The 26,255-nt window shown below is 45.2% G+C and overlaps 1 protein-coding gene across 1 annotated transcript in view; it reads right to left on the minus strand.

Annotated features, from left to right (window-relative positions):
- LOC115150531 (testis-expressed protein 264) overlaps positions 1–26,255 on the minus strand; it is a 123,055-nt gene that overhangs the window by 84,071 nt on the left and 12,729 nt on the right. Inside the window, exon 2 of the mRNA XM_029693938.1 lies at positions 10,716–10,937. Within this exon, the coding sequence (XP_029549798.1) occupies positions 10,716–10,937 (222 nt within the window). The remainder of the gene's footprint in view (positions 1–10,715; positions 10,938–26,255) is intronic.

Below are 26,255 nucleotides of genomic sequence, written 5' to 3' on the forward strand. Positions count from 1 at the left end.
TAAAAAGGTCAAGGCCAATAGCAACCAATTGAATCCACAAGATAAGAACACACATTGACAAAATGTGTCATGTCATCTAAGCCAAGGCAAAACAGAGATCAAAGATCAGGCAGAGCCCACTGCAATCCCCTTAATATAGTATGCCTGTTCCTGCTTTTTCCCCTAATTTATTTCCTTTCACCATCAAGCTCTGCTCACACAGTCCACATACACACCCACATACGCACGCTGCCGCTGTTTTTACATTGAATGCTGCAAAGGCACACACACCAAAACAGTGACAGAAACGCATACACATGCCCCCACAGTAAATAATCCATTTGTCTTTGTAAAATCATTGAATAAATCGAAAATGTGAAATGTAAGGAGTTTGACTGTGTTGTCTGACATGCTGTTGTGTATTTCAGAGTGTCTGTGAGGCAGCTTGCTTCCTGCCAGAGTAAGTGGGTGCGAGATTAGGAGGGCTAAACTAGAGAACAGGGGGGCTATTGGACTGTGGAGTGGGAGAGCTCCAGGGAGAGATGGGAGCAGCTCTGCAATTAACCGGCTTTTCTGACAGCCTGTAGCCTGGTCTCTGGGAGCCTGGAGCCGATAGAGCCTAGAGTGGGGCCAGGGCCCTAGGAGACAGGCAGGCTGAGCATATGGTCAGTGAGAGAAAACACATGTACCTGAGTGTGGCAGAATGCATGAAACCCACTTTGCCAGACCACCCACTTAACCCTTCTGTTTCATTGTCAGGCTTGCTAATGCCAGGAAGCCTCTCACTGGCTCTAAAACTCCACTGATTTCACCTGCCTTTTAGAGATATGACGGGGCCGTAAAGAAGCTAGGCTCCCACCAACAGCCTGCCTCCTGGCAGTAAAGACTGTAGCAGAGTGGGACAGAGTTTAGTACTATAGTAAGAACTGTCACTGGAGGCTCCCCCCTCTCTCCTCTCCTCCCCACCATGCTCAATTATTCACATGCCCAGCCACAGCCCTACTCCTAATCTAAACTCCAGCCACACACCAGCCCTCTCAACATTACCCTCCATTATTTATTAGCCTAGCTGTGGCCCCCATGCATACCACTGACAGCAATAACCCCACTAACATACAGCCCGGACCTCACTCACATTGACTCCTCAGGCTGAGGATGTTAACAGTAGTGTGTTCATGGACAGACAGAGACGGGAGCAGCACCCAGGTCAAGTCATTGTCAGCTGATGGACTCGGACACACCACGTTATGGGCCTTTCTCTGCCCTGAGTAGGACATGATGCTGTTTTCACCGCCCTGACATCAGCTATAGGCAGGCTAGCAGACACATAGCCTGCCCATGGTTATGTAACAGAAGACAGGTGTAATGTGGTGTGAGATTATTACTTGGTTTGATGGCTAGATTATTTTTGCTGATCTACTTCCACTTGGTGTAGTAGGTCCCTTAGTCATGGAACACCAAGGCGAAAGGCTACCGTTAGAATTACATTATGACGTCTGTTGAAGGCTTAGTTAAGGTTTTATTGTGGTCTTGCATGGTGCTGAATGCAATCCATAATGCCACGTCATCAGTCAAACCCACTCAAGCTTTTCAGTAATTGTCTGCATGTGCTGACAGGGCTGTATCAGGGCAGTGAGCAGTGGGCAGAGACTCAGTTGTGTGTCGCTCTCTTGCCTCCTTCTCTGTGCCCGCCAACACACCTCTACAACAGATGGAGGGCTCAACAGACCAAAGTGCCACTCCCATGCCACACTGGCACTGTTGGCAGTACCTTAGCAACTGTCAGCACAAACATGGTCAGCGTCAGCCTAAAAATACTTCTCAACTACTAAACAGTTTAAAGAGAAATCCACACACTCAGATGTATATTGTATAGCCTGGTCCCAGATCTGTATGTGCTTGAGCCAACTCCTCTGACTATTGCATTCGTGAATCCATCAAATAAAATTTGACTATTTGTCGCATACACATACAGTATTTTGCATAAATGACCACAGGTGCAGCAAAATTCTTATGATAATTTGTATTACAATACACACAAATCCCAAAAATAAGAAGAAATTAAGAAACGAACAATGTCAGTGTGCGGAATATAAGTATATATGTCTAGGATGGTGTGTATAGTATGGACAGTATGTGAATAGAAAAGATGTGTACAGCAGTTATATAGGATGAGTCTTGACTAGAATACAGTATATACATATGAAGTGGGTAAAAATGTTTGTAAAGATTATTAGTGACCAATGTTCAATTACTATGTACACAGGGCAGCAGTCTCTAAGGTGCAGGGTTGAGTACCAGGTTGTAGCCGGCTAGTAACAGTGACTAAATTCAGGGCAGGGTACTGGGCAGAGTTAGTTGTGACTATTTAACAATCTGATGGCATGGAGATAGAAGCTGTTTTCAGTCTCTCGGTCCCTGTACTGTCTCCGGTTTCTAGATCGTAGCAGGGTAAACAGGCCATGGCTCGGGTGGCTGAGGTCCTTGATGATCTTCTTGGCCTTCCTGTGACACCGGGTGCTCTAGATGTCCTGGAGGGCAGGCAGGGTTGGGCTGACCCTCTGGGGAGCCTTGCGGTTGTGGACGGTGCAATTGCCGTACCAGGCGGTGATACAGCGTCGGTGCATCTGTAGAAGTCACTGAGGGTCTTCGGGGACAAGCCAAATTTCTTCAGCCTCCTGAGGTTGAAGAGGCGCTGTTGCGGATGGACCATTTCAGGTTGTCAGTGATGTGCACGATGACAAACATTAATATTTTCACCCTCTCCACTGCGGCCCCATCGATGTGGATATGCTCACTCTGCTGTCTCCTGAAGTCCACAAATCAGCTCCTTCGTTTGGTTGACGTTGAGGAACAGGTTATTTTCCTGGCACCACTCTGTTAGGTCCCTCACCTCCTCCCTGTAGGCTGTCTCGTCATTGTTGGTAATCAGGCCTACCACTGTTGCATCATCTGCAAACTTGATGATTGAGTTGGAGACGTGCGTTACCAGTCATGACTGAACAGGGACTACATGAGAGGGCTGAGCACACACCCCTCTGGAGCCCCCGTGTTGAGGATCAGCGTAGTGGATGTGTTGTTGCCAACCTTCACCACTTGGGTTTGGCCTGTCAGGAAGTCCAGGACCAAGTTGCACAGGTTGGGGTTCAGACCCAGGGCCCTGAGCTTAGTCATGAACTTGGAGGGTACTATGGTGTTGAAGGCTGAGCTGTAGTCAATGAACATCCTTCTTACATTAGGTACTTCTCTTGTCCAGACGGGATAGGGCAGTGTGCAGTGCGATGGCATCATCCGTGGATCTGTTGGGACTGTATGCAAATTGTAGTGTGTCTATGGTGTCAGATAAGATCCAGGTAATATGATCCTTAACTAGCCTCTCAAAGCACTTCATGATGACAGAAGTGAGTGCTACGGGGCGATAGTCATTTAGTTCAGTTACCTTCACTTTCTTAGGTACAGGAACAATGGTGGACATCTTGAAGCAAGTGGGAACAACAGACTGTGATAGGGAGAGATTACATTTGTCCGTAAACACTCCAGCCAGCTGGTCTGCACATACTCTGAGGACGCGGCTTGGGATGCCGTCTTGGCCGGCAGCCTTGCGAGGGTTAACATGCTTAAATGTCTTACTCACGTCGACCATTGAGAACGAGAGCTCACAGTCCTCGTTTGCGGAGGTGGCCAGTGACGGCGGCACTATAGTTTCCTTGAAGTGGGTGAAGGTGTTTAGCTTGTACGGGAGCAAGGCGCCGGTAACACACATACAGATGGTGCCGGTGGGCCACTCTACCTTGATATAATCCTAAATCAAAAGACCCTGCAATTCATTAAAAAAAAATATTTGACCCTATAGATCCCTTTATCTTTTCATACTGAACCCCATAGCCAGCCAGCCAGCCAGCCAGACAGACAGACATTGTGTCTTTGGCATCATTAAAACTGAAGACTTATTTTTATCAAATAACTGTCTAATTATTATTACGCGATTAAACTAATTAATCATGTAACTGTTTCAAGGACAGCTTTTTTCCATCTGCGTAACATTGCAAAGATCAGAAATGTTCTGTCCAAAATTGATGCAATGCTCTACTTTCCGGCAACCCGGATAAAGCACTAAATAAACTTCAGTTAGTGCTAAATACGGCTGCTAGAATCCTGACTAGAACCAAAAAATGTGATCATATTACTCCAGTTCTAGCCTCCCTACACTGGCTTCCTGTTAAGGCAAGGGCTGATTTCAAGGTTTTACTGCTAACTTACAAAGCATTACATGGGCTTGCTCCTACCTATCTTTCCGATTTGGTCCTGCCGTACATACCTACACGTACGCTACGGTTACAAGACGCAGGCCTCCTAATTATCCCTAGAATTTCTAAGCAAACAGCTGGAGGCAGGGCTTTCTCCTATAGAGCTCCATTTTTATGGAAGGGTCTGCCTACCCATGTGAGAGATGCAGACTCGGTCTCAACCTTTAAGTCTTTACTGAAGACTCATCTCTTCAGTGGGTCCTATGATTGAGTGTAGTCTGGCCCAGGAGTGTGAAGGTGAACGGAAAGGCACTGGAGCAACGAACCACCCTTGCTGTCTCTGCCTAGCTGGTTCCCCTCTCGCCACTGGGATTCTCTGCCTCTAACCCCATTACAGGGGCCGAGTCACTGGCTTACTGGTGCCCTTCCATGCCGTCCCTATGAGGGGTGCGTCACTTGAGTGGGTTGAGTCACTGACGTGGTCTTCCTGTCTGGGTTGGCGCCCCCCCTTGGGTTGTGCCGTGGCGGAGATCTTTGTGGGCTATACTCGGCCTTGTCTCAGGATGATAAGTTGGTGGTTGAAGATATCCCTCTAGTGGTGTGGGGGCTGTGCTTTGGCAAAGTGGGTGGGGATATATCCTGCCTGTCTGGCCCTGTCCAGGGGTATCATCGGATAGGGGCCAAAGTGTCTCCTGACCCCTCCTGTCTCAGCCTCCAGTATTTATGCGTCGGGGGGCTAGGGTCTCTCTCTCTCTGGAGTTTTTCCTAGCCGCCGTGCTTCTACACCTGCATTGCTTGCTGTTTGGGGTTTTAGGCTGGGTTTCTGTACAGCACTTTGAGATATCAGCTGATGTAAGAAGGGCTATATAAATACATTTGATTTGATTTAATTAACTAGGAAGTCGGGGCACCAAGGAAAATATTCAGATTACAAAGTTATCATTTTCCTAATATAACTTTCAGATATTTTAATAATGAATTATAATGAATGAATGAATTATTCTTTAGCACACGTTAGTCTCATCCCAAACGTCGTAAATTTTTGGTTATCTGCACAAACCCAGTCTTCACTATGAGTCATCCATACATCAATTGTCTTAAATCATTTATTTACTAACTAAATAAATCACAGAAATGCATAAACAAACAGTAGATAGTTACAAGGAAATGATAGCGGAGTTTCCCTAGTGGGATAAACCGGCATCGTGGCTTGGTGGACAAAAGGGAAGTGGGGGTCAACTGAGATAAGACACTACAAAGTTGATAATTATAACAATTGAAATGCTAATCATTTGCACATGAACGCTCACTCATTCGGGAATAACTGCAATCAATATATATATATTTACACTCAGTGTGTCGTCGGGATCTCTGTTGAAAAGTTTGTTTCTGTTGGAGAGTTTGTCCGCCCTCTCTCTCTGCCGTGGTTAGAATGGATAGTTCAGAGTAACATTCATTAACGTCATTATAGAATAGGCGGTTGTCGGTCCTCGCTTTCACGGGTACATAATTCCTGGCTGCAGACTAGTAAATTAGTATCAAAGATTTGTTCTTATTCTGTCGGTATCGATAGTCTAAGAGTTTAACCACGTGGTACGGTTAAGAATTCAGCAAGAGAAATGCATGGTCTGCAACCTTAGCCCTCTCGTGGTTATCGAGGTAAGCTGGTCTGCAACCTTAGCCCTCTCGTGGTTATCGAGGTAAGCTTGTCTACAACCTTAGCCCTCTCGTGGTTATCGAGGTAAGCTGGGCTGAAGATAAATCCACAAGGTGGGGGTTTTATTCGGAGGAGCAGAAAGGGCCGGTCCCATGACGCCAGCTCAATGTCTGCGCTCATGGACGAGCCTCTGATTTAGTGAAACTCCAAAGGGAATTGGAGTTTCCTTCATTAAACAGTCTAAAATCACATTATATAATTTCACAAATAGTTTCCTCTTTACTCATTCATTTTATACAACAATTAGATGTAAGTCTCATAACTGAGACTCTTGTATAAACAGGGTTATGGTAATGTGGCTGTATTGTCTCTCATGAGTTTCACAAAATTGTACCAAACGGACCAGTTCATAGCTCGTTACTTCACCGATCTTTTATACATTCTCCAGAACATGAATATTGTTCGGTTCTCCAGTTCTGTGAGGTGGAAGAAATCCCTTTGTTCTCTCTATGAAACTCACTCTCTCTCTATACTGTCTGGCCATGAGGAAGATTCTCCTCCAGGAATTTACGACCTCTCTGACCAAAGCAGCCTGAGTGTAGGAGAGAGAGAGGGGGATGGTGCAGAGGTAGGAGGATGGTGCTCGCTGTGTCTAAAGAGGGCAACGTCATGACACAGACAGACCCCAATCATATCACATCCAGGGCATTATGCATGCAGAGGGATGCCCCTGAATAAATCCATGTGTGTAAATGTCATCAGTAAATGTCAATATCTTTTCTGGAGCCAGGCCTGAGGACATGGAGGCTCAGCATATGGGCCCAGGGACCCACACCTACCTTAAATTAATTCTTAATCAACTATAAAGAGCTCCTCTGTTTAGCGTGATGAATTAAACAACATAACATCTGGCGCCGACAGAGATGGCCGCCTCGCTTCGCGTTCTTAGGAAACTGCAGTAGTTTGTTTTTTATGTATCATATTTTACACTGTTACCCCAGGAAATCTTAAGTCTTATTACATACAGTCGGGAGGAACTATTGGACATAAGAGCAACGTAAACTTACCAACATTACGACCAGGAATACGACTTTCCCGAAGAGGATCCTCTGTTTGGTCCACCACCCAGGACAATGGATCGGATCCCAGCAGGCGACCCAAAACAACGGCGCTGCAGAAAGGGCAGACGGAGCGGTCTTCTGGTCAGGCTCCGTAGACGGGCACATCGCCCACCGCTCCCGAGTATACTACTAGCCAATGTCCAGTCTCTTGACAACAAGGTAGATGAAATCCGAGCAAGGGCTGCCTTCCAGAGAGACTAACATTCTCTGTTTCACAGAAACATGGCTCACTCGGGATAAGTTATCAGAGTCGGTACAGCCACCTGGTTTCTTAACGCACCGCGCCGACAGAAACAAACATCTCTCTGGTAAGAAGAAGGGCGGGGGTGTATGCCTTATGATTAACGAGTCGTGGTGTTATAATAACAACATACAGGAACTCAAATCCTTTTGTTCACCTGACCTAGAATTCCTTACAGTCAAATGATCAAATGCCGACCGCATTATCTACCAAGAGAATTCCCTTTGATTATAATCACAGTCGTGTACACCCCCCCTCCCCTCCCCTCCCCCCCAAGCAGACACCTCGACAGCCCTGAAAGAACTTCATTGGACTCTATGTAAACTGGAAACCACATATCCTGAGGCTGCATTTATTGTAGCTGGGGCTTTTAACAAGGCTAATCTGAAAACAAGGCTCCCTACATTTTATCAGCATATCGAATGTGCGACCCGGGCTGGAAAAATTCTAGATCATTGTTACTCTAACTTCCACGACGCATACAAAGCCTTCCTGCGCCCTCCTTTCGGCAGATCTGACCACAACTCCATTTTGTTGCTCCCAGCCTATAGACAGAAACTAAAACAGGAAAAGCCTGTGCTCAGGTCTGTTCAATGCTGGTCTGACCAATCATTTCCACACTTCAAGATTGCTTCGATCACGTGGACTGGGATATGTTCCAGATAGATTTGAACAACATTGATGTATACGCTGATTCGGTGAGTGAGTTTATTAGCAAGTGCATCGGTGATGTTGTGCCCACGGCAACAATTAAAACCTTCCCCAACCAGAAACCGTGGATTGATGGCAGCATTCGCACAAAACTGAAAGCGCGAACCACTACTTTTAATCAGGGCAAGGCGACCGGAAACATGACCGAATACAAACAGTGTAGCTATTCCCTCCGCAAGGCAATCAAACAAGCTAAGCGTCAGTATAGAGACAAAGTAGAGTCGCAATTCAATGGGTCAGACACAAGAGGTATGTGGCAGGGTCTACAGTCAATCACGGACTACAAAAAGAAAACCAGCCCCGTCGCCGACCCCGATGTCTTGCTCCCAGACAAACTAAACAACTTCTTTGCTTGGTTTGAGGACAATACAGTGCCACCGACATGGCCCGCTACCAAAACCTGCGGACTCTCCTTCACTGCAGCCAACGTGAGGAAAACATTTAAACGTGTTAACCCTCGCAAGGCTGCCGGCCCAGATGGCATCTCTAGCCGCGTCCTCAGAGCATGCGCAGACCAGCTGGCTGGTGTGTTTACGGACATATTCAATCAATCCCTATCCCAGTCCGCTGTTCCCACATGCTTCAAGAGGGCCACCATTGTTCCTGTTCCCAAGAAAGCTAAGGTAACTTAGCTAAACGACTTTCGCCCCGTAGCACTCACTTCCGTCATCATGAAGTGCTTTGAGAGACTAGTCAAGGACCATATCACCTCCACCCTACCTGACACCCTAGACCCACTCCAATTTGCTTACCGCCCCAATAGGTCCACAGACGACTCAATCGCAATCACACTGCACACTGCCCTAACCCATCTGGACAAGAGGAACACCTATGTAAGAATGCTGTTCATCGACTACAGCTCAGCATTTAACACCATAGTACCCTCCAAACTCGTCATTAAGCTCGAGACCCTGGGTCTCGACCCCACCCTGTTCAACTGGGTCCTGGATTTTCTGACAGGCCACCCCCAGATGGTGAGGGTAGGAAACAACATCTCCAACCCGCTGATCCTCAACACTGGGGCCCCACAGGGGTGCGTTCTCAGCCCTCTCCTGTACTCCCTGTTCACCCATGACTGCGTGGCCATGCACACCTCCAACTCAATCATCAAGTTTACAGACGACACTACAGTGGTAGGCTTGATTACGAACAACGACGAGACGGCCAACAGGGAGGTGGGTGAGGGCCCTCGGAGTGTGGCGTCAGGAAAATAACCTCACACTCAACTTCAACAAAACAAAGGAGATGATCGTGGACTTCAGGAAACAGCAGAGGGAGCAGCCCCCTATCCACATCGACGGGACAGTAGTGGAGAAGGTGAAAAGTTTTAAGTTTCTCGGCGTACACATCACGGACGAACTGAAATGGTCCACCCACACAGACAGCGTGGTGAAGAAGGCGCAACAGCGCCTCTTCAACCTCAGTAGGCTGAAGAAATTTGGCATGTCACCAAAAACACTCAAACTTTTACAGATGCACAATCGAGAGCATCCTGTCGGGCTGCATCACCGCCTGGTACGGCAACTGCTCCGCCCACAACCGCAAGGCTCTCCAGAGGGTAGTGAGGTCTGCACAATGCATCACCGGGGGCAAACTACCTGCCCTCCAGGACACCTACACCACCCGATGTCACAGGAAGGCCAAAAAGATCATCAAGGACAACAACCACCCGAGCCACTGCTTGTTCACCCTGCTATCATCCAAAAGGCGAGGTCAGTACATGTGCATCAAAGCTGGGACCGAGAGACTGAAAAACAGCTTCTATCTCAAGGCCATCAGACTGTTAAACAGCCATCACTAACATTGAGTGGCTGCTGACAACATACTGACTCAAATCTCTAGCCACTTTAATAATGAAAAATTGGATGTAATAAATGTATCACTAGTCACTTTAAACAATGCCACTTTATATCATGTTTACCTACCCTACATTACTCATCTCATATGTATTTACTGTACTCTATACCATCTACTGCATCTTCACTATGCCGTTCGGCCATCGCTCATCCATATATTTATGTGTACAAATTCTTATTCATTCCTTTACACTTGTGTGTATAAGGTAGCTATTGTGAAATTGTTAGATTACTTGTTAGATATTACTGCATGGTCGGAACTAGAAGAACAAGCATTTCGCGACACTTGCATTAACATCTGCTAACCATGTGTATGTGACCAATAAAATTTGATTTGAATTGATTTTGAACATATACAGCACAAACATGGAGGACTTTTGACAAAGACAGAATAGAGGACGACAGTTTGACAACAGCCAATCGGATGTAAGCCTTATGTACCACCACAGATTATCCATTATATTGACCAGATACTCCACCATCCGCTCTAACAATGAAAATAAATGTCTTCAAAAATGGAAAGCAGTCATGAGGCGGCAAGATCAGGTGGCACCCTTCTAGCCAATGAGAGGGCATATACGACTGTGATAACAGGCACAACTGTTAAGTTGCCGGGATGTCACGTGTCCTACTTTTAAATATTAGTATACTCGTAACAACCTAAGCATTACGAAACTTCTATCCGATCAAATAAGCCACATGTAGCAAATAAACACATTCGACAAGCTCTCATTGACTTCCGTACAAAAACTCCTCGCTTGGTGAGCAAACTACAACAAAAACATCATCTGCTGGAGAAGACCAATTTTGGGCCCAGTTGACCCTCTCGCTACACCTCATTCTCTCTGGTACCACATAGGAATAAAGAGGACTAGGTAACTTCCAATGATGTATGGTACATACCATGATGTAGTCGCGGAGTTCGGGGTAGACTCTGTAGGGTGCCAGCCAGTGGGACAGGGGGGTGGTGGAGGGGAAGGTGGTGATCACAGCCAGGGGCACCTCGGGAAAGGACAGCACATTGAAGCCAAACTTCTCATACAGCTTCTGGAGCTCTTCGTCAGGCTTCTCATCTCCCTCGCTCAGGATACTGCCAATGATGTAGCGACACTGGTCATCGGGCACCTGTGTGTGTGTGTGTGTGTGTGTGTGTGTGTGTGTGTGTGTGTGTGTGTGTGTGTGTGTGTGTGTGTGTGTGAGAGAGAGAGTGAGGCACAGATGGATACAAAATTAGACCAAAACACATGTCAAATATTAAGTTCAGTACATATACACTGTGTGAACAAAACATTTTGCTGGCCTATGTTGACTCCAATGCTTCCCACAATTGTGTCAAGTTGGCTGGATGTCCTTTGGTTGGTACCATTCGCCTGGCACATACTAGAGGATGTAAGATCTTAACTGACTCACTTTTTTATTGCTTAATATTTTCCTACAATAAAAACTTGTGTATTTTAGGTTTAAAAAAGGTTTCTAAAGTTTGTAATTTCCACTTGAAATGTCAAACATGATTTGCCCTAACGAAAAATGTATCAACCTCTACATAAATGTCCATTAATTATAATCAACATAATAATTCACATTTCCTGTTGCTGCAGGATTATTTTCCTGCTGAAGCAAACTGGCTCAAATTAAGATCCTACATCTGTACCATACCTGGTTCAAAGTCACTTAAAATTAAATATGTTGTCTTGCCCATTCACCCTAAATGGTACACAAACACAATCCATGTCTTAATTTTCTCAAGGCTTAAAAATCCTTCTTTAACCCGTCTTCTCCCCTTTATCTACAATGATTGAAGTGGATTTAACAAGTGACATCAATAAGGGATCATAGCTTTCACCTGGATTCACCTGGCCAGTCTATGTTATGGAGAGAGCAGGTTTTCCTAATGTTTGGTACACAGTGTAAATCTCCATCCATCCTCCCAGTCCTCCAATCAGACCAGCCAGTACAAGAGAACAACAGAAGGAATGGGAGAATCTTTCAACATCAGTACGTGTGGACATCAGACAGCGAGCTGTCAATCACACTGGGCTCCAGTCTTGCTGCAGTCTGTCTGGTAGCTGGTGATACAGTGACATAAGAATGGCACGAGGTCAGATCTCAGAGACATGGCTTCTGGGCTAGGCGCTGTTCCTGTAGGCCTTTGACGGTCTTCCTTGGTGTGACTGGTCCCGCCTGTGGATGCTGGCATGGCGAGGGAGCACAGATGGCATCTAGCGCTCTTCATCAACATCCCTGACAGCCCCACACACACACACATCTTATAATTAAACCATCCATAATTCCTTTCTCTTGCTCCTTTCGCTCTCCCCATTACACTTTTTTGAATAAACATTTCAATACCATAAAGTAGCCAGGCCTTGGTACAGGGGAATACAAGATCAAAAAATGGTGAAGAAAGTCACAAGTGTCTCTAGGTATGGGCTATAGTCTACTCCCCAACCAACAAAACATCCCTTTAATTGCCTTCCTGACCAGTGGCTGGGCCATGCAAGTATTAGAATGAATCACAATGGCTGTGTTCCTAGCGGCTTAGTACACAACCAACAATAAAAACGGCCCATATGGATGCTGCTTTTGTCCAGGCTGTCGATGTACAAGTTATATTGTCTTGGCTGCGTGTATCGCCCACCTTCCTACATGAGCATGATAAAAGGTGTTGGTTGTCAACAGGGCTTGTGTCAATACTGCCAGGCTATGATAAGAAACAGCTACATCCATTTAAATAAAAGGAGAGATGGCCCCTGCCCTCCCACGGCTTTGTCCCACTATCTAACCATCTCTCCCCTTTTCGCTCAGTCTCGGAAACCCCACCCTGGGCAACAGTGACTAGGGTCTGGTTTCAATGTCTCTTTTGGCAACTTCGATACGGGGCCCTCTTCAGACAGACAACTCTCCAAACAAATCACAAGGCAGAACACCGTGATTGGAAACCAACATTTGCAGGCAAAAAGTTTGTAGTGGTTTTAGAGAAGGTGCACTCATTAAGAATAACCTCTGCGTTCTCCATCTTGCTAGCTACTGCTTTATTTAAGCGGATAAGGTAGTGGCGTTGGCAGTGGCGTAGTTCTTCTATACCAAAATAGTCCGCCACTGAAACCAGACCCTAGTCACTGTTGCCTAGGTTTTTGATACTACCTACCTACCTTCCCTCCCTAGGCTTGTTACCAAAATGTAGCGCTCGCTTGCTAATGATATTATTTAGAGCTCCTGCTATCACTCACAGCCCACACACACACCAGTGGAGGCTCCTCAGAGGAGAAGCATCCTCAGTAAATGTTTTTAATGTTTTAGTTGTGAATTTTTTTTTTTTTAAGTTATCCTTTTTAGATAAAACTATACTAAATATATTCACGTCACCAAATAATTAAAACACACTGTTTTGACGAAGGTCTACCGTAGCAGTGGCAATAAAGGTCTACAGTAGCCTCAACAGCACTTTCCAGGATAGCACCATGGTTTAGCCAGAAGACCGTTTCCATCCTCCTCTGGGTACATTGACTTCAATACAAAACCTAGAAGTCTCATGGTTCTCACCCCCTTCCATAGACTTAGAGTAATTATGACAACTTCTAGAGGACATCCTCCAAACTATCAGAGCTCTTGCAGCATAAATTGACATGTCTACCCAATCAAAGGAAGAGAGAATTAATCTAATACTGAAAGCATAAGCTACAGCTAGCTAGCACTGCAGTGAAGAAAATGTGGTGAGTAGTTGACTCAAAGAGGGAGAAAGACAATAGTTGAACAGTTTTGAACAAATACATTTCTACAAACATGAAAAAGCATGAGAGATTTATTTTAATTTTCTTTACTTTCACAGTGACAAAGATGTAGGCTGAGTGTAGCAGTTATGGTACGAAGGTTTGGCTTGGAAAGGTTTTTTCGCCTGGTCAAAGTCCACAGGTGAAGGGATAAGGTGAGAGGAGGAGAGCACGTAGATGCGAGAAGGAATTATACAACGAGCGAAGTGATCATACTGTTTGTATGTGGCTGCTATGAAAATTAACTGTGTTTGCGGGTGATCAGGGGTGTATTCATTACAGCGATTCAATTGAAAAACATTTCTTAAATGGAAGCAAACGGAACGAAATAGGGATAAACATACCTGCATTTGTCCAATAGAAATTAGTTAATTTGCAACTGTTGGAGTAATGGTTACATCCTAGATCAGCTAGATGCAGGCAAAAGTGTGCAAGGCAGTATAGAATGTATTACTGTCACCTTGATTTCTCGAATTTTGCACCTACGTTGAAAACCTAGCCTACGAATGAAAGTTGTTGCAACCTCATGATGGGTATAGGGACAATTCTAGTATTATGTAGTAGCCTAAATCTATCAATGTTACATTGAACTGGGTGAATAGAATATGAACAACAGTCATCCAATATGCTGTAATAGAAATAAGGCCATGTTCATTTATAAAAAAATAAAAATAAAACAAAAACGTCCTCCCTCATCTGAAAAACGGCACAGACCGCAACTGACACACACACACACACACACACACAAACACACTTGTGCGCGCATGCACAGACAACACACACGCAGACACACAGTGGCAGACACAAACACAATCAGTAACACTTGATTTCATCTCTCCTCCACTACAGATAACACACCCCAGAGAGACTACAGGCAATCAGGAGATTTTGGAGTATCCTTCTTGCTCTCACCTCTTCTTCTAGCTGTGTGTGTGTGTGTGTGTGTGTGTGTGTGTGTGTGTGTGTGTGTGTGTGTATATATATATATATATAAAGTTAGGTTTATGTCTGAGATATGTAACGCACTAGGAGAATTCTGCCAGTCAGTTTGTCCGATGCAGAGAGCTGTGTTCTCAAAGCCAACCACAGTTGCAACCAACAGTTGCTCTGAAACACAGAGCTGGCTTCACTGGGCTCTTGAGCTAGGCATCAATCCAAAGAAGAGGCTGAGGAGAGTTGACAGTGCCCTTATATTGGCCCAGGCGAACAACTGGCTCGTTGGTTAATGGGAAGACAGTGGAGCTATCCGCGCCGTAATTGGACGGTGTAGTTGTCAAGTTGCATCGCCAAGCCTCAGAAAACTAATTCAGCACATCACACGGTGTAAGCTCCATCACATCAACACCACCAAAAACATAGCTAGAGTTTACGCAAACTGCCAGAGGTCCCTCAATTTTCCCTCCAGTCAACTTTAACAACCGTTGTTTATGCTCCTACCCATGCTTTAGAATGCTCATTATTTCCTAATGCAGACGCATCCTCTCACAAATGGTGCGATTCTCCTTCTCTCTCCACCCCAGTTCCTCTCTAAACCAGGTCTCCTGAGAGCTGTTGGGAAGAAAAGTCATTTCAAAAGCATTTCTTTGCTTGAAGGTGCGAGGGCCTTTTCTGACAGATGAGGGCTCTCCAACAATAAAAAGGTATGGCTGGCAGAGGTAATTCATTATTAGCAGACATGTAATAATTATTTACACTCATCTTCCCCGCTCCCGGTCTCTCTGCTGCTCTTCCCTCCCGGGTATCACTTCTAGGAATTAATTATTCTCAAAATCAGCCCATTTTCCAATTGCTCATCGCTAAAGCATTAGCGCTTTAGGGAGGACAGTGCGGGGGCACAGACACATACTTGTTTTTCAGCTAGGAGGAGAAAAGCCTAACCTTTGTATTACAGTCCAAGAAGAGAAGAGATGTACATAATGATGGAGCCCCATGCACTCTGCCTAGCCAAGTATCACACATGACAATTTAACAGCCAGGCAGGACTACAAATCTAAATATTAGTCTGGATTGGCAATGTGGCATGGGGTCATTTAGTCTCCTGATGAATCCTTGGTTAACAGGCCGGTTAAAGAATGGATCATCAGCTCACTGTCTATGGGTAGCCTACATGAGGTCCACTTAACACCACAGTTTGGGCCAGTTTCCCAGACCCAGATTAAGCCTAGTCCTGGACAAAAAAAAAATCACAATGGAGATTCTTCATTTAGAAATATTGTTAATACAGGACTATGCATAATCTGTCTACGGGAAACCGGCACCTCTTGACTGATGCTGAAGTAGCACACAGGGTAGGTATACACAGTTGAGTTTCTCTCAGCCTAACACACAGTAGGGTGGGTTTCTCTCCTCTCCGGGTTCTGGTGGCAGGATTCACCACCCATCCTGTCACAGTAGTGGGGACACCGTTAGTGTCCTCATTCTAGGTTGATTTAGCACTGCTGGTTTCAAACTACAGCAATGCCCTCGCAATTTCATCTTTCGTGGTTAGTTTGTGTAGTCCAACATATTTAAAAGTTCCACAGAAACAGGATGACGTGGGACATCATCTTCAGAGTAGAGTATAAAACATTGCTTGTTCGCTCATATATTTTGAAAGTTGCTGCCCCCATAAATCTTGTGTGATCAGGCTCCAGTACAGTGCAGTATGTGTGTTGACTGACTGTTGTGATGGGATGGATGGAGCTAAGAGGCTGTGTGATTGTGAACCAAAGCTGCACTGCACTACAGTTGATAGACCCTTACAATCATGGCACGTAGTATTGCCTATGTGAAGTCCGACTCCGTCCATGTGTTAGCTTAATAAGAATTGGGCTATGGAGTAGACTAGATATCCATCCACAAAGAGCAAATCAAAGTCAAATGACACTGACGGTGAGGAGAGGAGATTGAGAGAACAGGAAGGACAAAGTCAGTCAAAGAGACCCAGACATCAAATCTTTCTCCCCACCATTTTGTGTGAGATGAGAGACGGCCTGTCGGTTGCAATTGTTGTTAAGGTGGCTGATTGGAAGCAATTAATCCAACCCCCCCGCCCCAATAGGCCCACGACAAAGACAAGACATTCCCAGGCTGACTGAAATTGAAACTAATAGGGGTTCACAGTGGAAGGACTGCAGAGATCTTATGACTTTGGGCTGTTTCAGGCTGAATTAAAGGGGCAGCAGAAAGTAGTTAGGAAAACAACTGGCTAGAAATTGAGGCCGAGATGGTCAATTTATTAAAGTGCATTCGGAAAGTATTCAGACCCCTTGACTTTTTCCACATTTTGTTGTTATGTTACAGCCTTAATCTAAAATTGATTACATCTGGGTGTTTTCTCATCAATCTACACACAATACCCCATAATGACAAAGCAAAAACAGGTTTTTAGAATTTTTGCAAATGTATAACAATTTAAAACAGAAATATTACATCTACATAAGTATCAGACCCTTTACTCAACACTTTGTTGAAGCACCTTTGGCAGCGATAACAGCCTCGAGTCTTATTGATATGACGCTACAAGCTTGACACACTTGTATTTGGGGAGTTTCTCCCATTCTGGATGGGGAGGGTCGCTGCACAGCTATTTTCAGGTCTCTCCAGAGATGTTCGATCGGGTTCAAGTACAGGCTCTGGCTGCGCATCTCAAGGACATTCAGAGACATGTCCCGAAGTAACTCTGCGTTGTCTTGGCTGTGTGCTTAGGGTTGTTGTCCTGTTGTAAGGTGAACCTTCGCCCCCAGTCTTAGGTCCTGAGCGCTCTGGAGCAGGTTTTCATCAAGATCTCTGTACTTTCCTCCGTTCATCTTTCCCTTGATCCTGACTAGTCTCCCAGTCCCTGCCGCTGAAAAACATGCCCACAGCATGATGCTGCCACCACCACGCTTCACCGTAGGGATGGTGCCAGGTTTCCTCCAGATGTGACGCTTGGCATTCAGGCCAAAGAGTTCAATCTTGGTTTCATCAGACCAGAGAATCTTGTTTCTCATGGTCTGAGATTCCTTTAGGTGCCTTTTGGCAAACTCGGGCTGTCATGTGCCTTTCACTGAGGAGTGGCTTCTGTCTGGCCACTCTACCATAAAGGCCTGATGGGAGAACCTTCCAGAAGGACAACCATCTATCTCCACAGAGGAACTCGGGTTCTTGGTCACCTCCCTGACCAAGGCCCTTCCCCCCCAGATTGCTCCGTTTGGCCCGGGTGGCCAGCTCTAGGAAGAGTCTTGGTGGTTCCGAACTTCTTCCATTTAAGAATGATGGAGGCCATTGTGTTCTTGGGGACTTTCAATGCTGCAGAAATGTTTTGGTACCCTTCCCCAAATCTGTACCTTGACACAATCTTGTATCGGAGCTCTACGGACAATTCCTTCAACCTCATGGCTTGGTTTTTGCTCTGACATGCACTGTCCACTGTGGAACCTTATATAGACAGGAGTGTGCCTTTCCAATCATATCTAATCAATTTACCACAGGTGGACTCCAATCAAGTTGTAAAAACATCAAGGATGATCAATGGAAACAGGATGCACCGGAGATCAATTTCGAGTCTCATAGAAAAGGGTCTCAATAATTATGTAAATAAGGTATTTTAGATTTTTTCTTTGTCATTATCGGGGTATTGTGTGTAGTTTGCTAAGGATTTTTTTAATCCATTTTAAAATAAGGCTGTAATGTTACAAAATGTGGAAAAAGTCAAGGGGTCTTAATACTTTCCCAGGGCACTGTATGGATCTGTGCCATTCACTTTGAACTGGAGTGTGTTTATTGCGAGTAGATGCGCTGGTTTTGAGATCAAAGCGAAAGCTGCATGTAGCCATCTGTGCACATTTGTTCATATTATTTGCTCGATAGTTAGCTATTTTCCCAGTTATAGGCAATTTCTAGTCAACAATGGGGGAGTGGTTGCTTCCCACAAGAGCACAAAATGTTTGCATTTCTAGCCATCTTTGAAAAGCATGTCAGGTAAAGAGCTTTGTTTATGTCTTAAAGGGGCAGTGCTGCATTTTGAGATGGTCTTGATTAAGTTAAGTAGCCAATAGGCAGAGCGTAGCATAATTTGTCTGATTCTCTAATAATGGTTTGGCAATAATAATGAATTTTCATTTGTAAAGTGGTTTCTTGTATCAAACAAACCAAAAACATTTTGAGTCACCTTGTCTGAAGGACAAGTGGATAAACAGGTTATTAATGTCAAGTCCTGCATGTTTTTTTTTTTCAAAAGTCTCATGGAATGTAGGCCTACATTGAACACCACACATTTGCTGCTACTGTAGGCTTAATGATAGAACAGCTACTTCCATGTTAAAATGTTATGGGATGCATTTTTCTCTGTTGTTTTTGATGGCAAGCCACAGTGGCAGAATGTTCACAACGTTCAAGAATCCGTTCAGCAGATCTAAAACTTGCTCAGTGGCAGAAAACATTTGAGGGAACATTGGCTATAACTAGGAATGCAAATGGCTTTCTGAGATACAAATAATATTACTAAACAGATCATACATGTAATGTTAGCTAGTGAGCCAGCCAGATAACTTTAGCTAGCTAACAGTACGCTTTAACTTGCAATGAAAATGGCGGACAAAATTAGAAACGTACATTACCGTTCAAAAGTTTGGGGTCACTTAGTCCTCGTTTTTGAAAGAAAAGGACATTTCATTTTCTGTCCATTAAAATAACATCAAATTTATCAGAAATAGTGTAGACATTGTTAATGTTGTAAATGACTATTGTAGCTGGAAACGACTGACGCTCCAGATACTCAACTAGTCTAAGGCCAGTTTTATTGCTTCTTTAAATCAGGACAACAGTTTTCAGCTGTGCTAACATAATTGCAAAAGGGTTTTCTAATGATCAATTAGCCTTTAAAAAATGATAAACTTGGATTAGCTAACACAACGTGCCATTGGAACACAGGAGTGATGGTTGCTGATAATGGAGTCTGTATGCCTATGTAGATATTCCATTAAAAAAAAAAATCAGCTGTTTCCAGCTACAATAGTCATTTACAACATCAACAATGTCTACACTGTATTTCTGATCAATTTGATGTTACTTTAAATGGACAAAAAAGAAGTGTTTTTCTTTCAAAAACAAGGCCATTTCTAAGTGACCCCAAACTTTTGAACGGTAGTGTACATATTACCTCAATTACCCCGACTAACCTGTGCCCCCGCACCGGTACCCCTGTATATAGCCTCGTTACTGTTATTTTATTGTTGCTCATTAATTAGGATTTATTTTTCTGATAAAGTATTTACTCAAATAAACTTCAGTTTAACACTTACTTCTGCATTGTTGGTTAAGAGCTTGTAAGTAATTTCACTGTAATGTTGTATTTGGCGCATGTGACAAATACAATTTGATTCGATTTTTATTTGAATACTTTTTTTAGTTGCAAAAAGTACAAAAAACAACTTAATCAATTTAGAATAAGGCTGTAACGTAACAAAATGTGGAAAAAGTTAATGGGTCTGAATACTTTCTAAATGCACTGTATATTCCTGCTACCAGACACTTTTCAGCCCTGTTTACTGATGGAGGGATTGTGCGTTCCTGGTGTAACTCGGGCAGTTGTTGTTGCCATCCTGTACCTGTCCCGTAAGTGTGGTGTTCGGATGTACCGATCCTGTGCAGGTGTTGTTACACGAGGTCTGCCACTGCGAGGACGATCAGCTGTCCGTCCTGTCTCCCTGTAGTCTTAGGCGTCTCACAGTACGGACATTGTAATTTATTGCCCTGGCCACATCTGCAGTCCTCATGTCTCCTTGCAGCATGCCTAAGGAACGTTCACGCAGATGAGCAGGGACCTTGGGCATATTTATTTTGGTGTTTTTCAGAGTCAGTAGAAAGGCCTCTTTAGTGTCCTAAGTTTTCATAACTGTGACCTTAATTGCCTACCATCTGTAAGCTGTTAGTGTCTTAACGACCGTTCCACAGGTGCATGTTCATTAATTGTTTATGGTTCATTGAACAAGCATGGGAAACAGTGTTTAAACCCTTTACAATGAATATCTGAAGTTATTTGGATTTTTACGAATTATCTTTGAAAGACAGGGTCCTGAAAAAGTGTTTGTGTTGCCACCCTAGGGTCACGCACTACTCCTAAAGCAAATTTAGACACTAACAGTTTACAGACGGTAGGCAATTAAGGTCACAGTTATGAAAACTTAGGACACTAAAGAGGCCTTTCTGTGTAACTTGTTCAGTTTATGTCTCGGTTGTTGAATCTTGTTATGTTCATACAAATATTTACACATGTTAAGTTTGCTGAAAATAAACGCAGTTGACAGTGAGAGTACGTTTCTTTTCTTGCTGAGTTTATGAATATCCTCTTCTGACTCAAATTAGGATTCCCTCAAGATTGCTCTGATTTTCAAAAGATTTCAAATAGAAATTTTGTGATACGAAACTTTTAAGTTGCATGTATTTAAAAATATCTACATTGGTCAGTCCAAAATTGCTTTTTAATTCTGTCGTGGAAATAAATTAATATTTCCTATTACCAAGTTTTCCATGGTGACCAAGTTATCGGTGAATTCTGAAACACTATCCAAGGATTGTTCCATAGGGTTGTGTTTTTACGGAGTGATATTGGTTCTTGTAGAATCAGTTTCATTTTCTTTCATATTGTTGTTAATGTCCAAAGCTTTATCCTTTGAAAATAGACAAAAGGATTCTGGGGATGAGCATGTGCATCTTCATTATGTACCCATTGTTCCTCCTTTGTGCATTTAACTATATGTCACAAGTAAATGCCTTGGGTAGCGAGATGATACAATTCCAAGTCTGGAAGGTTAAAACTACTATCAGACTTAGAGAATGAAAACACACTGTCGTACACGTTGATCCAGAGCATCCCAAAACATGCTCAAATGAGTGACATGTCTGGTGAGTATGCAGGCCATGGAAGAACTAGGACATTTTCAGCTTCCAGGAATTGAGTACAGATCCTTGCGACATGGGGTTGTGCATTATCATGCTGAAACATGAGGTGATGGCGGTGGATGAATGGCAGGACAATGGGCCTCAGGATCTCATTTTACATTTACATTTTAGTCATTTAGCAGACGCTCTTATCCAGAGCGACTTACAGTAGTGAATGCATACATTTCATACATTTTTTCTCCGTACTGGTCCCCCGTGGGAATCGAACCCACAACCCTGGCGTAGCAAACACCATGCTCTACCAACTGAGCCACACGGGATCTCGTCACGGTATCTCTGGCAATTTGAATGCACATCGATAAAATACAATTATGTTCGTTGTCAGTAGCTTATGCCTGCCCACACCATAACCCCACCACCATGGGGAACTCTGTTCACAACATTGACATCAGCAAACCGCTCGCCCACACAACGCCATACACGTTGTCTGCTATCTGCCCGTTACAGTTGAAACCGGGATTCAGCCATGAAGAGCACATTTCTCCACCATCCCAGTGACATCGAAGGTAAGCATTTTCCCACTGAAGTTGGTTACAATGTCAAACTGCAGTCAGGTCAAGACCCTGGTGATGACGACGAGCACGCAGATGAGTTTCCCTGAGACAGTTTGTGTAGAAATTCTTCATTTGTGCAAACCCAGTTTCATCAGCTGTCCTGGTGGCTGGTCTCAGACAATCCCGCAGGTGGAGGTCCTGGGTAACATGTGGTCTGCGGTTGTGAGGCCGGTTGGACGTACTGCCAAATTCTCTAAAACGACATTGGCTTATGGTAGAGAAATGAACATTAAATTCTCTGGCAACAGCTCTGGTGGATATTCCGGCAGTCAGCATGCCAATTTCATGCTACCTCAAAACTTGAGACATCTGTGGCATTGTGTTGTTTGACAAAACCGCACATTTTAGAGTGGTCTTTTATGGTTCCCAGTACAAGGTGCACCTGTGTAATGATCATGCTGTTTAATAAGCTTCTTGATATGCCACACCTGTCAGGTGGATTTATCTTGGTAAAGGAGAAATGCTCACTAACATGGATGTTAACAAATTTGTGCACATAATTTGAGAGAAATAAAGTTTCTGTGAATATGGAAAATTTCTGGAATCTTTTATTTAAACTTATGAAACATGGGACCAACACTTTCCATGTTGTGTTTATATTTTTGTTAAGTGTATATTATTATTACTACTACTATCAATGCATTGTTTGGAAAAATCTCTCAAGGTAAGAATTTCACTGTACAGTTTTACACCGGTTGTATCCTGTGCACGTAGCGAATAAACTTTGAAACATGCTTTTAATTCCAGGCCATTTCCCATGTAGGCTTAATGCTTCTGGCCAATCGAATCAGACAGGTAGACTCTGGCTGCTTTCCACTGGACCTCTCCCTATTACCACACTAAAGAGCACCATAGACCTGCTGTGTCTCCACTCAAACAGTCTAATAAGCGGAGTAAACGATGACATCACTGTGGTCTACATATCTACCTGTCCGCTCTGCTATGAGGTAGACTGACCTGAGACCTGACCCGTGACTGTCAGCAACCCTGTTAGGACACCCATGCCTTTGTGGTAATGAGATCAGAGCATTAAAGCCAATTAAAGCAAACACACACACACAGACCAGCCACCTGTCCGCCCGCCCATCACTGGGCAGCCAGGACAAAGAGCCAGCCAGGCCTACAGATAATTGGCTGTCTGGGTGCTGTCTGACTGTGATGCCCCGACGTAGAGAGGTGTGGATGCCAGTCACCGCAGAGTGACCACAGCAGATTAATATTGGACACACTGGCTATAGACCTAGGTAAAATTAAGATGCTTAACCTAATATCAAAATGACATGCAATGCATATATGCAACCGGAATCCTGTTAGTTATGCTAATAGTGTGTGTGTGTGTGTGTGTGTGTGTGTGTGTTTGTGTCCTCCAGAAAAGATCCCTCTGCTACAGGCATGCCATCACTGCCATCTAGTGGTAAACGATGGGCCATTACATGAACAGCCATAATAACACATTTATAACCTTCAAACATTGCTCTTAAAATCTTCCAATGCATAAGGCCTGAAATACTTCTAAACAGTAGGCCTATGCACTGGTTGACGAGGGGTCAACTAATAGAGCTTAAGCTAGCCTGTATTATGACTGACAGTGTATGATAACCTCTCTTCAGCTGCTGCATTACATTGGAGCAGTTCAGGAATGTCTCTAACCAAAAGAGCCATTGACAAACATGCTCAGTTAAGTGGCAGTTCGTTGGCAGACCTGTAAGACATGGTGTTGAAACTGTAACATAAGCAAAAGAGAGAGTTTGAGGCAGGCGTTAGAAGATAATTCCAGCTCTGTCTGTATCCATCAGGCATCCTTTCCCCAAGGGAAGGCAGGCAGACAGAGAGGACTGAGACTCCATTCCCCTGCTGGTGGGGTTGAAACCTACTTTTTTCCCCTCGCTCTTCTCATCTGTTCCGCTTGTGAGGAGACATTAATTGCACACCCCACATGCATACTAAAACAGCTCTGTCGGAAAGCCTGTCAAAACACACTCACTAAAATATTCATGCACAAGAGAAACAGACAGCGAGCAGCATGTCACTCTTCCCCCCTTTTCAAATATTGCTTTTCCCCTTCAGGAACTCCTCACGCACAATTTGGATTGTTCCTTATTTGGATGAAGGAATATGGTGAAGTGGCACTGGCAGCCCAAGGATAGAAAGTAAACAGTATAACTCAGAAGTAGTACTGGGCATTTCCATGGAAAAGGACCCATGAGCACCAACATGTGACGTTCATAGGAACAGAAGATTTATCATGACAAAAGGCCACCATTCCATCAGTGTTTGAATTAGCCTACAGTCATTAGATGGAAATTAAAGAACAGCTATAATCACATTAATCAAGTCAGCTACCAAATATCAACTCATGGGAAGGTGAGTCTAGGCTAGTGTGCTGCTGCTACATAATGCCTTGTGTTCAGTAGTAATGATAGCTATGCTGTGCTTTAGATCTGGTACTGGCAACTCTCCCTCCCTCTGCCCTGCAGATACACCAGTCGGTTTCAACCAGGACTGAGGCTTTTTCCATTTCTCTATAGAGGCCCTCACCACAAAGTTCCTCTACTATGACTCAATGTCAGAGTTTACACAACCTGAACTTTCATATTCACAGACAGAGAGAACAGGATAGAGAGAGAGCGAGAGCAAGCAGGAGAGAGAGAGAGCGAGCAGGAGAGCGAGAGAGAGAGAGCGAGCGAGCAGGAGAGAGAGAGAGCGAGCGAGCGAGCAGGAGAGAGAGAGAGCGAGCGAGAGCGAGCAGGAGAGAGAGAGAGCGAGAGTGAGCAGGAGAGAGAGAGCGAGAGCGAGCAGGAGAGAGAGAGAGCGAGCGAGCGAGCAGGAGAGAGAGAGAGCGAGCAGGAGAGAGAGAGAGCGAGCAGGAGAGAGAGAGAGCGAGCAGGAGAGAGAGAGAGCGAGCAGGAGAGAGAGAGAGCGAGCAGGAGAGAGAGAGAGCGAGCAGGAGAGAGAGAGAGAGCGAGCAGGAGAGAGAGAGAGCGAGCAGGAGAGAGCGAGCAGGAGAGAGAGAGAGAGCGAGCAGGAGAGAGCGAGCAGGAGAGAGAGAGAGAGCGAGCAGGAGAGAGCGAGCAGGAGAGAGCGAGCAGGAGAGAGAGAGAGCGCGAGCAGGAGAGAGCGAGCAGGAGAGAGCGAGCAGGAGAGAGCGAGCAGGAGAGAGCGAGCAGGAGAGAGCGAGCAGGAGAGAGCGAGCAGGAGAGAGCGAGCAGGAGAGAGCGAGAGCGAGCAGGAGAGAGCGAGAGCGAGAGCAAGAGCGAGCAGGAGAGAGCGAGAGCGAGCAGGAGAGAGCGAGAGCGAGCAGGAGAGAGCGAGAGCGAGCAGGAGAGAGCGAGAGCGAGCTGGAGAGAGAGAGAGAGCAAGCTGGAGAGAGAGAGAGCGAGAGAGAGAGCAAGCTGGAGAGAGAGAGAGCGAGCTGGAGAGAGAGAGAGCGAGCAAGCTGGAGAGAGAGAGAGAGAGCGAGCAGGAGAGAGAGAGCGAGCGAGCAGGAGAGAGAGAGCGAGCGAGCAGGAGAGAGAGAGCGAGCGAGCAGGAGAGAAAGAGCGAGCAGGAGAGAGAGAGCGAGCGAGCGAGCAGGAGAGAGAGAGAGAGAGAGAGAGCAGGAGAGAGAGAGAGAGAGAGAGCGAGCAGGAGAGAGAAAGAGAGAGAGAGAGAGCGAGCAGGAGAGAGAGAGAGCGAGCAGGAGAGAGAGAGAGCGAGCAGGAGAGAGAGAGAGCGAGCGAGCGAGCAGGAGAGAGAGAGAGCGAGCGAGCGAGCGAGCAGGAGAGAGAGAGAGCGAGAGAGAGAGAGAGAGCGAGCGAGCAGGAGAGAGAGAAAGCGAGCGAGCGAGCAGGAGAGAGAGAAAGCGAGCGAGCGAGCAGGAGAGAGAGAAAGCGAGCGAGCAGGAGAGAGAGAAAGCGAGCGAGCGAGCAGGAGAGAGAGAAAGCGAGCGAGCGAGCAGGAGAGAGAGAAAGCGAGCGAGCGAGCAGGAGAGAGAGAAAGCGAGCGAGCGAGCAGGAGAGAGAGCGAGCGAGCGAGCAGGAGAGAGCGAGCGAGCGAGCAGGAGAGAGCGAGAGCGAGCAGGAGAGAGCGAGAGCGAGCAGGAGAGAGCGAGAGCGAGCAGGAGAGAGCGAGAGCGAGCAGGAGAGAGCGAGAGCGAGCAGGAGAGAGCGAGAGCGAGCAGGAGAGAGCGAGAGCGAGCAGGAGAGAGCGAGAGCGAG

The sequence above is a fragment of the Salmo trutta genome, chromosome 16, assembly GCF_901001165.1.
Source record: "Salmo trutta chromosome 16, fSalTru1.1, whole genome shotgun sequence".
In the NCBI taxonomy this organism is placed as follows: Eukaryota; Metazoa; Chordata; class Actinopteri; order Salmoniformes; family Salmonidae; genus Salmo; species Salmo trutta.